General features: G+C 38.6%; 1 protein-coding gene across 2 annotated transcripts in view; it reads left to right on the forward strand.

Moving 5' to 3' along the window:
* The window catches only part of DYNC2H1 (dynein cytoplasmic 2 heavy chain 1), a 395,644-nt gene that overhangs the window by 366,903 nt on the left and 14,409 nt on the right, over positions 1-14,332 (forward strand). For both annotated transcript variants that reach the window (XM_070384345.1, XM_005887860.3), the window contains exon 88: positions 9,346-9,462. In XM_070384345.1, the coding sequence (XP_070240446.1) occupies positions 9,346-9,462 (117 nt within the window). The remainder of the gene's footprint in view (positions 1-9,345; positions 9,463-14,332) is intronic.

Consider the following 14,332-nt stretch of genomic DNA (forward strand, 5'->3'; position numbering starts at 1 on the left):
TGAAAGCTGCTGCTCCTTTGGGACCTAGTAGCATATTAAAGCCACTTATGCTTGCCAGGTCGTTTGGGCTGCTTCATGCCAGGCTAGGGTTGGCCCATTTACCAAGTGGTTAGTATACTATTTGTATTTCAACTCCCTCTCTTTTAGAGCTTACTAGGAAATAAAAGTTAAAACAATGAGGAAATTGGAGATTTAGACATTTGAGGTTTCATGAGGAGAATGGGCTCATCAGAATTAGGAGTTACAAGCTTCAGACACATCTTCCCCAAATGAGTGTGAGCTGCCAGTTGTAGCTTATCAGTCCAGCAGTGGAAACCTTACCTCCTCCCCACCAAAAAAAAACCCTTAAATAATTCTTTTATTTTTAACTGACATTTTGAAATAGTTTATTGGCATTACTATGGCCTTATGTCTACCAAATATGATAATTATAGTCCAGAGGAAAATACAAAATACAACCTCTGTCTCTTCATCTTTCCACTCAAATAGACCAACCAGTATTCAGTGACAGGACCTCTTTTTTTTTATTGAAGGATAGTTGCTTTACAGAATTTAGCTCTTTTCTGTCAAACCTCAACATGAATCAGCCATAGGTATATATATATCCCCTCCCTTTTGAACCTGCCTCCCATCTCCCTCCCCAGCCCACCCCTCTAGGTTGATCCAGAGCCCCTGTTTGAGTTTCCTGACCCATACAGCAAATTCCCATTGGCTGTCTATTTTACATATGGTAATGTAAGTTTTCACGTTACTCTTTCCATGCATCTCACCCTCTCCTCCCCTCTCCCTGTGTCCATAAGTCTTCTCTATGTCTATTTCTCCACTGCTGTCCTATAAATAAATTCTTCAGTACCATTTTTCTAGATTCTGTGTATGTGTGTTAGAATATGATATTTATCTTTCTTTTTCTGACTCACTTCACTCTGTATAATAGGTTCTAGGTTCATCCACCTCATCAGACCTGACTCAAATGTGTTCCTTTCTATGGTTAAGTAATGTTCCTTTGTATGGTTGAGTAATATTCCATTGTGTATATGTACCACAATTTCTTTATCTATCCATCTATGGACATCTAGGTTTTTTGCATGTTCTAGCTATTGTAAACCGTGCTGCAGTGAGAAATGGGATATATTTTCAATTTTGGTCTTTTTCAATTTTTCATATATGCCTTGGAGTGGGATTGCTGGGTCACATGGTGGTTTTATTCCTAGATTTTTTAAGGAATCGCCATACTGTCTTCCATAGTGGCTGTATCAATTTACATTCCTACCAACAGTCTAAGAACATTCCCTTTTCTCCTCACCCTCTCCAGCATTTATCATTTGTAGACTGTTTGATGATGGCCATTCTGACCAGTGTGAGGGGGTATCTCATTGTAGTTTTGATTTGCATTTCTCTAATACTGAGCGATGTTGAGCATCTTTTCATGTGTTTGTTAGCCATCTGTATGTCTGTTTAGGTCTTTTTCCCACTTTTTGATTGGGTTGTTTGTTTTTCTGGTATGGAGTTATATGAGCTGCTTGTATATTTTGGAAATTAATCCTTTGTCAGTTTCATTTGGTATTGTTTTCTCCCATTCTGAGGGTTGTCTTTTTACCTTGCTTATAGTTTCCTTTGCTGTGCAAAAGTTTTTAAGTTTAATGAGCTCCCACTTGTTTGCTTTTGTCATTTTAAGACATCTATTTCTAATAGTTTTCATTTTTAAAACTGAGCACTTAATGTGAATATCCTTATATTGTCATTATCAAGTAGATATTATTTTTAAATCATGGGGGAACTTTAAGAATGCTTAGCAATATGATTTTCTCTGAAAGTCAATCTCTAAAATGATTTGGTGTTTGCAAGATAATGTGATATAAAACTAGGTCAACAAAAAATTATTTTTCTTAAAAACTTAAATGACTGCAGCAATCACAGGTTTTAAATCTGATATTCTTGTAGCATTAAGTGCTTAGAGTGTCTTATTATATTTACACCAGTTTAATGGGCTTTCAGAGGCTTTTCTCGTGGCTCAGTGGTAAGGAATCTGCCTGCCAGTGCAGCAGACACAGGTTTGATCCTTGATCCCAGAAGATCCCACATGCTAGGGAACAACTAAGCCCACACACCGCAACTGTTGAGCCTGCGCTCTAGAGCCTGGGAGCTGCAACTGCTGATCCCACGTGCCACAACTACTGAAGCCCGCGCTCTAGAGTCCATTCTCTGCAACAAGAGAAGCGGCTGCAGTGACAAGCCTGCACAACACACGTAGAGGGTAGCTTCCGCTTGCCACAACTGGAGAAAAGCCCCTGCAGCAACAGAGACCCGGCACTGCCAAAAATAAATAAGTGGATAAAAATTCTCAAAAAGAAAAATAAAGCCTTTTAATTCTTAGTTGACTATACTGTTTCATAGCCTGGCCAACTTAATGCTATCTTCTCATGACCTCCAAATACAGTAGGAGGCTGAGAACTGGCTGTAATTTCCTGTTTGGAAAGTGTCTCTACTCTAAAACCTAAAAGATTCAAAGTGCTGGGATTATGTACTAAGTTCCATTAACTGTTCTAGTCCTTCCCCAGCTTTCAAAAACTTTTAAGAAACCTGTTTGTATTTCTTACTGGAATATAACTGTCCCTAGCATATTCTCCTTTCTTCAACCTACATCAAGCCACATACATAATTTTATATTTTCTAGTAGTGACACTAAAAATATAAAGGAAACAGATAAAAATATTCTTAGTGTTATTTTATTTTACCTAATATATACAACATATTGTTGTTTCAGCATGTAATGCTATGCTATGCTATGCTAAGTCACTTCAGTCGTGTCCGACTCTGTGCGACCCCATGGATTGCAGCCTAACAGGCTCCTCCGTCCATGGGGTTTTTCCAAGCAAGAGTACTGGAGTGGGGTGCCATCGCCTTCTCTGTCAGCACGTAATACATATTTTAAAATTATGAATGACATATTTTACTTTCTCTTTTCTTATACAAAGTCCTTAAAATCTATCATATATTCTGTATTTATGGCACATCTCATTTCAGACTTGTAACATCTCAAGTGTTCAATAACATATGTGACCTTGGCTACTGTACTGAACAGTAGCTCTAAAGAGAGAAGGTAATTCCCTAGAGAAAATTAAACATTTTCTGGCATTCAAGTTTATTCCCAATCATTGTTAGTTATTTTTCTTATTAAACAAAAAAATACAGAAGAGGAAAGAATAGTAAATGAATCTCTATACTCAAAGTTTTCAAGATTTAGAGATATTTCTTCTTTTTCTCTTTTTTTATTGTCTTTGCTAAAGCAAAGTCCAGGCATTTTACTTTTCCATTTCTCAAAAAAAAATTCTCATATAATATATTGTCACACATACAAAAATTAACAATATTTCCTTGGCATCATTCCTTGGCAATAGCTAGTTCACAGCAGTATTTACCACTGTCTAAAAAAAAAAATAATTTCCAATAGTGTGTTCAGATTCGGGTCAAAGTCTAGACACTGTGTTTGGTTATTGCGTGCCTTATGTCTTTTCACATCTAGATCAAGTTCATCTTTTTATTTCATACCACTGTTTGTTACAGAATCAAGGTCACCTCTGCTGTAGAATAATATTTTCCTGGAATTCTCTTGCTTTATCTATGACCCAACGGATGTTGGCAATTTGATCTCTGGTTGCTCTGCCTTTTCTAAATCCAGCTTGAACATCTGGACATTCTCAGTTCACATGCTGTTGAAGCCTAGCTTGGGGAATTTTGAGCATTATTTTGCTAGCATGTGCAATAAGTGCAATTGTACAGTAGTTTGAACATTCTTTGGCATTGTCTTTCTTTGAGATTGGAATGAAAACTGACCTTTTCCAGTCCTGTGGCCACTGCTGAGTTTTCCAAATTTGCTGGCATATCCAAATAATTTCCAGTAAAACCTTTATTTTGTCTTATTTAAATGGATGCACTATATAAGATAATTCTAGATAAGATAAGATAATGTCTAGAAACTAGTAGATGGATTAGCTTAAATGAATAGCAATAGCTATTCTTTGGGCACTTACTGTATATCAGGCATTTTTCCAAGTATTTTAAATATGATATTAGAGGAGAACTTTTATTTCCCTTTCCTGTAGTTTTTCCATGTGGAGGAATATTTACTAATGTTCATATTCCTAGACACTCTCTACCTTCTACCTGACTCCTCCCTTTCCAGGAAAGGTGTCACTTTATCTGATTATGAGTTTGAGTCAGGAACCCAGGGCTGAATACTGTGCCTTCCTATGCTCTTCTCTTGGGTTACATATTCTGCTCCGCCCCTTCAAGGTAGTCCCTGCATCTGGTGTAGCTGGCTCCTTAGCGTAGTACTGTCATAACTAGGAGTTAAGCCTTCCAAATTCTTGTGTTTGGTATTAGCAAGTACATTTGCCTGGAGATCTATCACATCCATCAAACTATCTTTTTCCAGGAAAAAAAGTAGTATTTTAGGCCTCTCTGCTTTTTCTCTTTCCATTGATGCAGAATTACAGATGAAACAGGGTTCCATTTGTTGATACCACTCCAATCTCTGATATAGCAATATTATCATTTTATTATATAAACAATAGCTATTGCTTTTTGAAAGTCCATGTTTTAATTTTCTTTAAATTCTGGAGTTGGAGAACGATAGAGGATGAGAGAGAAAAGGACAAATTTAGAGGATTTTATTAGAGGTGGTGATTTTATTAGAGGTGGTGACAGCCATTGGCAGTTGATAGTATATCGGAAGTTCAGAAGATAGAACCAAGAATGTCTCCCATGTGTCTGATCAAGCAACTACATGGTCAGTAGTGTCAGTTATTGAAATAAGGCTCTAAAGGACAGTATTTAACACCCCACAAACCCCCTGGTTAAAAGAGGAAAAGGAGAAGGGGGTGGTAGAGGATGACTTGGTTAGATAGTGTCACCAACTCAATTGAACTTGAGCAAAATCTGGGAGATAGTGGAGGATAGAGGAGCCTGGCATGCTGTGTAGTCCATGAGGTTGCAAAGAGTTGGACATGACTTAGTGGCTTCACTACAACAATATACATATTACATAGTCAAGTTGTGATGCTGTCAGTGGAGACTACTTTTACAAATTTCTGTAGAGTCCAGTTGAGCTCAAAACTCAATATATATCTCAGTTTATATCTCTGTATATGCATATTGAAAAATCAAATCGCCAGCATTCATTGGATCATGGAGAAAGCAAGGGAATTTCAGAAACACGTCTATTTCTGCTTCATTGACTACCGTGAAGCCTTTGACTGTGCGGATCACAGCAAACTGTGGAAAATTCTTAAAGAGGTGGCAGTATATCAGACCACCTTACATGTCTCCTGAGAAACCCATATGTGGATCAAGAAGCAAGAGAAATGGACATCAAACCACAGACTCGTTCAGAATTTGGGAAGGAGCATGACGAGGCTGTAATTATCACCCTGCTTATTTAGCTTAAATGCAGAATACATCCGGTCTTCCCAGGTGGCTCAGTGATGAAGAATCCACTGCCAATACAGGAGACATGGGTTCAAACCCTGGGTCAGAAAGAGCCCCTGGAATAAGAAATGACAACTCCACTTGTCAGTTGTCCAGTTGCCACTCCAGTATGCTTGCCTGGAAAATACCTTGGACAGATGAACCTGGTGGGCTACAGTCCAAAGGGTCACAAAGAGTCAGACACAACTGAGCCACTGAGCACGCATGCGCTCAAGGTACATCTTGTGAAATGCTAGGCTGGCTGAGTCAGAAGCTGAAATCAAGATTGCAGGAGAAATATCAACAACCTCAGATATCATATTGCAGGTGATAGCAATATAACAAGAACTAAAGAGCCTGTTGATGAGGATGAAAGAAGAAAGTGAAAAGGCTGGCTTAAAACTCAACATGCAAAAAACTAAGATCATGGCATCCAGTCCCATCACTTCATGGCAAATAGATGGGGAAAAAGTGGAAACAGTGGCGAATTGTATTTTCTTGGGCTCCAAAATCACTGCAGATGGTAACTGAAGCCATGAAATTAAAGGTAAATTCCTTCCTTGGAAGGAAAGGTATGATAAACCTAAACAGTATTAAAAAGCAGAGACATCACTTTATCAACAAAAGGCCCATATAGTCAAAGCTATGGTTTTTCTAGTAGTCATGTACAAATGTGAAAGTTGGAACATAAAGAAGGCTGAGCGCCAAAGAACTGATGTTTGCAAATTGTGGTGCTGGAGAAGAGTCCCTTGGACAGCAAGGAGATTAAACCAGTGAATCCTAAAGGAAATCAACCCTGAATATTCATTAGAAGGATTGATGCTGGAGGTGAAGCTTCATCACTTTGGCCACCTGATGCAAAGAGCCAACTCACTGGAAAAGACTGACACTGGGAAAGAGTGAAAGCCATAGGAGAGGAGGCAGCAGAGGATGAGATAGTTAGATAGCATCACCAACTCAGTGGACATGAATTGGAGCACACTCTGGGAGGTAACACACAGAAGAGCCTGGCGTGCTGCAGTCCATGGAGTCACAAAGAGTAGAACGTGACTTAGTGATGGAACACCGACAATAGCATATATACTATGCATATTACATAGTCAAGTTGTGACACTATCTGTGGGGACTGCTTCTACAAATTTCTATAGAGACCACTTGAGCTCAAACCTCAGTGAAATTTCTGAAAGAGGCCTTAGAAGAATTATGTTGCCTAGGGACTTACTAGGGCTTCCCTGATAGCTCAGTTGGTAAAGAATCTGCTTGCAATGCAGGAGACCCCGGTTTGAGTCCTGGGTTGGGAAGATCCCTTGGAGAAGGGATAGGCTAGATAGGGAAGAATTTTCTAGCACTGAAATTAGTAAACACTTAAATTTTAATCAAAAAATGGGCCAAAGAACTAAACAGACATTTCTCCAAAGAAGACGTACAGATGGCTAACAAACACATGAAAAGATACTCAACATCACTCATTATCAGAGAAATGCAAATTAAAACCACAGTGGGGTACCATCTCATGCTGGTCAGAATGGCTGCTATCAAAAAGTCTACAAACAATAAATGCTGGAGAGAGTGTGGAGAAAAGGGAACCCTCTTACACTGTTTGTGGGAATGCAAACTAGTACAGCCACTATGGAGAACAGTGTGGAGATTCCTTAAAAAACTGGAAATAGAACTGCCATATGACCCAGCAATCCCACTGCTGGGCACACGCACCGAGGAAACCAGAACTATAAGAGACACGTGTACCTCAATGTTCATCACAGCACTGTTTACAATAGCCAGGACACAGAAGCACCCTAGATGTCCATCAGTAGACGAATGGATAAGAAAGCTGTGGTACATATACACAATGGAATATTACTCAGCCATTAAAAAGAATGCATTTGAATCAGTTCTAATCAGGTGGATGAAACTGGAACCTATTATACAGAGTGAAATAAGTCAAAGAAAAACACCAATACAGTATATTGATGCATATATATGGAATTTAGAAAGATGGTAATGATGACCCTATATGCGAGACAGCAAAAGAGACACAGATGTAAAGAACAGACTTTTGGACTCCATGGGAGAAGGCAAGGGTGGGATGATTTGAGAGAATAGCATTGAAACATATTTATTACCATATGTGAAATAGATCACCAGTCCAAGTTCAATGCATGAAACAGGGCACTCAAAGCCAGTGCACTCAGACAACCCTGAGGGATGGGATGGGGAGGGAAGTGTGAGGCGGTTCAGGATGGGGAACATATCTACACCTGTGGCTGATTCATGTCAATGTATGACAAAAATCACTACAATATTGTAAAGTAGCCTCCAATTAAAATAATTAAAAAATTTTAATTTACTTTTCTTAAAGGCTATACCAAAGAGTCGGACGTGACTGAGCGACTGATCTGATCTGATCTGATACTTAAGTAACCCTTAAAGTGGCCTTATAACATCATGTCAGTGGTACAGAAAGAATATTGAACTTAGGGATTCAGTGATTCTGTTTTTATCCCAACTCTTTCACTGACAAACAAGTTGTTTATGTTTTTATGGTAAAGCAACTAATCAGAACTGTTTGTCAAGGCATACTCTACTAGTACTCTTCCCATAACCATCCTCTAACTATAATGTAGTTGAAAATGATTTCAGCTCTTTGAACTTCATGCATTCCCTTACCTCTAAAATTCTATAGTATGTTAAAACTTCAAAGGCACTAAACAATATTTATAAGATTGTTTTATTTTCTAGAAACTGAAAGAATGAACTTAAGAAATATGAAGCTAACATTATCAAAATATTTATATTTTTATTTTCATAATTTCATAAATTTACACTAATAATTTAGAGTAAGAGATGAACTCCTTTTTTGTTTTTTAATATATTTTTGGCTGTGTCTCTAGTTGCAGCTGGAGAAGGAAATGGCAACCCACTCCAGCATTCTTGCCTGGAAAATCCCATGGACAGAGCCTGGTGGGCTGCAGTCCATGGCGTCGCAAAGAGTCGGGCGTGACTGAGCTGCTGTCACCTACACTAGGTGAGGCATGTGAGTATAGTTGCCCTGTGGAACGTGGAATTACTTCCCTGACAAGGATTGAACCCATGGAAGACAGATTGTTTTTTTTTTTTTTTTTTTTAATTTATTAATTTTAATTGGAGGATAATTACTTTACAATATTGTGGTGGGTTTTGCCATACATCGGCATTCATCAGCCACAGGTGCACATGTGTCCCCACGTCCTGAACCCACCTCCCTCCCACCCTATCCGTCTGGCTTGTCCCAGAGCACTGGCTTTGGGTGCCCTGCTTCATGCATCAAACCTGCAGTGGGGAAGGCAGGTTCTGAACCAGTGGACCACCAGGGAAGTCCCCAAGAGATGAACTCTTCTTTTTCCTTTTTTAAATTCTTCTTTCAGCTGTGTGTGACTTGCTAAAAATTATTTTGCATTAACCTTTCTGAATTTTGTTCTGTTCTTTAGAAAATGATGTCAGAATTCCAAGCAAGGAGCACTTGTTTTTTTCTCTAGTGTGCTTTGTGCTTATCTTTCCCCTTCCTGGAAAAAGAGTAACATTTTGGCTTTTGTCATTATATTTCTATTATTCTAGTGCCAAGGCACATGCAGTTGTATAACTGATGACATTTATAAGTATTTTTTTCTCAATTATTTGCTAAAATTCAGGACTAAGCCTAAAGGAAGCTCATAGTGAACACTGGTCCAGGCCTTCTCCTTCATTATTCTCAGATAAAATACCATAGTCTTTGTTTGAACACTGTTTGAAATGTATAGTTACAATGGAAATTGTCGCCTTCCTTCTGAAGATATAATAGAGTAACTCCTGTCGTTTCAGACTGTAATATGTATTTTAATGATTTGTATATCTCCGTGGCAGATCAGTGGCTTACTGCTGGAAGGATGCAGTTTTGATGGAAATCGACTTTGTGAAAATCAGCATGATTCTCCTAGTGTATCGTCAGTTCTCCCTTGTTTTATGGGCTGGATTCCACAGGTAATACATTTTTAACAGGGACAGCTTTAATCAATTCATTTTTGGATTAAATCTTTTTAATAAGATGTTCTTGGCCTATGAATTTTTTGTTTACTTTTTAATCTCACCTGCATTTGAACAAATTTATACTGAAAATACTGTGTCCTTTATTATATTTAAGATGTATAGGACTTTTTTTTCTATGGGGGGAGTATTAATTCTAGAAGGTCTTGTAGGCCCTCATAGAACCGTTCAGCTTCTTCAGCATTACTCGTCAGGGCATAGACTTGGATTACTGTGATATTGAATGGTTTGCCTTGGAAATGAACAGAGATCATTCTGTTGTTTTTGAGATTGCATCCAAGTGCTGCATTTTGGACACTTCTTGACTATGATGGCTACTCAGTTCTTCTAAGGGATTCTTGCCCACAGTCATTATAGGGGACAGGAATGCAAAAGTAGGAAGTCAAAAAATGTGTGGAGTAACAGGCAAATTTGGCCTTGGAGTACAGAATGAAGCAGGGCAAAGGCTAACAGAATTTTGCCAAGAGAACACCCTGGTCATAGCAAACATCCTCTTCCAACAACACAAGTGAAGACTCTACACATGGACATCACAAGATGGTCAACACCGAAATCAGATTGATTATATTCTTTGCAGCCAAAGATGGAGAAGCTCTATACAGTCAGCAAAAACAAGGCCGGGAGCTGACTGTGGCTCAGATCATGAACTCCTTATTGCCAAATTCAGACTGAAATTGAACAAAGTAGGGAAAACCACTAGAACATTCAGGTATGACCTAAATCAAGTGCCTTATGATTATACAGTGTAAGTGACAAATAGATTCAGGGGACTAGATCTGATAGACAGAGTGCCTGATGAACTATGGATGGAGGTTTGTGACATTGTACAGGAGACAAGGAGCAGATCATCCCCAAGAAAAAGAAATGCAAAAAGGCAAAATGGTTGTCTGAAGAGGCCTTACAAATGGCTGAGAGAAGAAGAGAAATGAAAGGCAAAGGAGGAAAGGAAAGATATACCTGTTTGAATGCAGAGTTTCAAAGAATAGCAAGGAGAGATAAGAAAGCCTTCCTCAGTGATCAATGCAAAGAAGGAGAGGAGAACAATAGACTGGGAAAGACTAGAGATCTCTGCAAGAAAATTAGAGACACCAAGAGAGCATTTCATGCAAAGATGGGCTCAATAAAGGACAGAAATGGTATGGACCTAACAGAAGCAGAAGATATTCAGAAGAGGTGGCAAGAATACACAGAAGAACTATACAAAAAAGATCTTTATGACCCATATAACCATGATGATGTGGTCACTCACCTAGAACCAGACATCCTGGAATGAGAGGTCAAGTGGACCTTAGGAAGCATCAGTACGAACAAAGCTAGAGGAGGTAATCAAATTCCAGTTGAGCTATTTTTAATCCTAAGAGATGATGCTGTTGAAGTGCTTCACTGAATATGCCAGCAAATTTGGAAAACTCATCAGTGGCCACAGGACATGAAAGGTCAGTTTTCATTCCAATCCCAAAGAAAGGCAATGCCAAAGAATGCTCAAACTACCGCACGATTGCACTCATCTCACACGCTAGCAGAGTAATGCTCAAAATTCTCCAAGGCAGGCTTCAACAGTGCATGAACTATGAACTTCCGGATGTTCAAGCTGGCTTTAGAAAAGGCAGAGGAACCAGAGATCAAATTGCCAATATCCATTGGATCACAGAAAAAGCGAGAGAGTTTAATAAAATCATCTACTTCTGCTTTGTTGACTATGCCAAACCTTTGACTGTGTGGATCACAACAAACTGTGGAAAATTTTTCAAGAGATGGGAATACCAGACCACCTGACCTGCCTTCTGAGAAATCTGTATGCATGTCAAGAAGCAACAGTTAGAACTGGACATGGAACAACAGACTGGTTCCAAATTGGGAAAGGAGTACATCAAGGCTGTATATTGTCACCCTGCTTATTTAACTTATATTCAGAGCACATCATGAGAAATTCTGGGCTGGAAGAAACACAAGCTGGAATCAAGATTGCCAGGAGAAATGTCAATAACCTCAGATATACAGATGACACCTTATGGCAGAAAGTGAAGAGGAACTAAAGTGCCTTTTAATGAAAGTGAAAGAGGAGAGTGAAAGAGTTAGCTTAAAACTCAACATTCAGAAAACTAAGATCATGGCATCTGATCCCATCACTTCATGACAAATAGATGGGGAAACAATGGAAACAGTGGCTGACTTTTATTTTTGGGGCTCCAAAATCACTGCAGATGGTGACTGCAGCCGTGAAGTTAAAAGACACTTTCTCCTTGGAAGAAAAGCTGTGACAAACCTAGATACCATATTAAAAGCAGAGACAGTACTTTGCCAACACAGGTCTGTCTAGTCAAGGCTATGGTTTTTCTAGTAGTCATATATAGATGTGAGAGTTGGACTATAAAGAAAGCTGAGTGCTGCAGAATTGCTGCTTTTGAACTGTGGTGTTGGAGAATACTCTTGAGGGTCCCTTGGACTGCAGGGAGATCAAACCAGTCCATCCTAAAGGAGATCACTCCTGAGTATTCACTGGAAGGACTGATGCTCAAGCTGAAACTCCAATACTTTGGCCACCTGATGTGAAGAGGTGATGCATTTGAAAAGACCCTGATGCTGGGAAAGATTGAAGGTGGGAGGAGGAGGGGATGCCAGAGGATGAGATGGTTGGATGGCATCACCGACTCAAGGGACATGAGTTTGAGTAATCTCTGGGAGTTAGAGATGGACCGGGAGGCCTGGCGTGCTGCAGTCCGTGGGGTTGCAAAGAGTCGGACATGACTGAGTGACTGAACTGAACTGATAGGACATTTTAAAGCCTTTATTTTGTTATGAAAAGAATAACATCATAATTTCTAAATAAGCTTTAGTCTGAAAAGAAAAAAAAACGCTGAATGGTTATGTGAACTACCAATGTTCCTGTTATTTTCAGCAATGTGCTAAATGCTTTATATACTTTACCTTATATACTTTTCTGAGTAGCCCTGAAAGGTGGATATATTATTCCTATTTTCAAATGTGGAAATGTGTTCACATAGCTTAAATGAGGAAATATGTAGTCACATAACTTAAATGTGTTTCAGTATATCTAAGCATGCAGAAATCGAAAGCAGCACGATGTTAATACACATCTGGCTTTCATATCATACCTTGTCCTGATTGGCAAATGAAGAAAACTGTCTTGACAGAGACTTACTAAGTTAACTTTTCCCTTTTAAGGGGCTTCCCTTGTGGCTCAGCTCAGTAAAGAAAGAATTCTTCTGTAATGCGGAGACCTGGGTTCGATCCCTGGGTTGGGAAGATCCCCTGGAGAAACAAAGGGCTACCCACTCCAGTATTCTTGCCTGGAGAATTCAATGGACCGTGTAGTCATGGGTTCCAAAAGAGTCAGACACGACTGAGTGACTTTCACTTTCCCTTTAAAAACCTTCAATTTTTTAACAATGGAACTTGAGGGATATTTGTCTTTAAAGTAGGACGTATTTGTAGATGAAGTGTGTAACTTTTACTTAACAATAGAATTTTTAAATGTAAGTATGAATACATGTAAGCTTAAAATTTTGACTGTATATATATTCACCAACAAAACAATTTCTTATACTGTTTACTATAAGAAAAATAATTTTATAGTTGGGAAATATTTCATTGAATTTTCTAATTATTATAATTTCTTTTGTAAAGTAAAAAAATAAAAAAATAAGACTATGTATTTTAAAATAGAAACTAATAAAAACCATAGCAGTTACTGCTCAGAGATATATAAGAGCATCCTCTGACCTAAAAGAACATACATTTCTGAGAAACTCTCCATTTCCCCCGCCATATAAGCTTCATTTTCTCTTATGAAATGAGAGAAAGTGAAATTATTTTATTTCTATCAAGCTATTGATTCATGTAAGAAATTGGTATATCAATCAATTATGGATTACGACATGAGGTGTATGAACCATATTGAAAGTTATGTATAAAAGTTAAGGTTAAGATAACATATAAAGTTGTATATGATGCCAATTTTTTAATTATGTAAAGTGTTAATTCTTTGGCAAACAAAATTAAAAGCCATATGGTGACCTTGATGAAGAGGAAAGGTAGGACATGTATAAACTGGTTCCCTTTTGGGGCTGCTGCTGCTGCTGCTAAGTCACTTCAGTCATGTCTGACTCTGTGCGACCCCATAGATGGCAGCCCACCAGGCTCCCCCATCCCTTGCCCAGTGTTCTCCAGGCAAGAACACTGGAGTGGGTTGCCATGTCCTCCTCCAATGCATGAAAGTGAAAAGTAAAAGTGAAGTCGCTCAGTTATGTCCAACTCTTTGCAACCCTATGGACTGCAGTCTACCAGGCTCCTCCATCCATGGGATTTTCCAGGCAAGAGTACTGGAGTGGGTTGCCATTGCCTTCTCCTCAGTTATAGAGAAATCCCAGCAATAAAATAGAGAGCATGGAGAAGACCTGAGTAGGCATAAATGCAGAAGACAATGACCTCAAGCAGTACCCACATAACTGACCATTATCTGAATGCAAATCAAAAATGCAGTGTTGTACTGGGCTGTATAAAAAGCAACATAACCTTGTAAGACTTGGAATTTATCCTTCTACAACACTGTGGTCTGAGTATCATTTCTATACCATTTTATTTACCATACTTTAAAAAAAAGAACTGGAATGGAAAGCTAAAAATAATTTAATTCAAAAAATAGTTCATGTAAAGAGATAAAATGAATTGGCATAGTCAATAAAAGAGATTATTGAAAGACAAGATGAATTTATTATTTTTGTAAAAGGGATTTCCTCCAAGACTTTTGCACTTTTTCCTGACACATAATGGAAGGATTTAAGGT

The sequence above is a fragment of the Bos mutus genome, chromosome 15 (genome assembly GCF_027580195.1).
Source record: "Bos mutus isolate GX-2022 chromosome 15, NWIPB_WYAK_1.1, whole genome shotgun sequence".
Lineage (NCBI taxonomy): Eukaryota > Metazoa > Chordata > Mammalia > Artiodactyla > Bovidae > Bos > Bos mutus.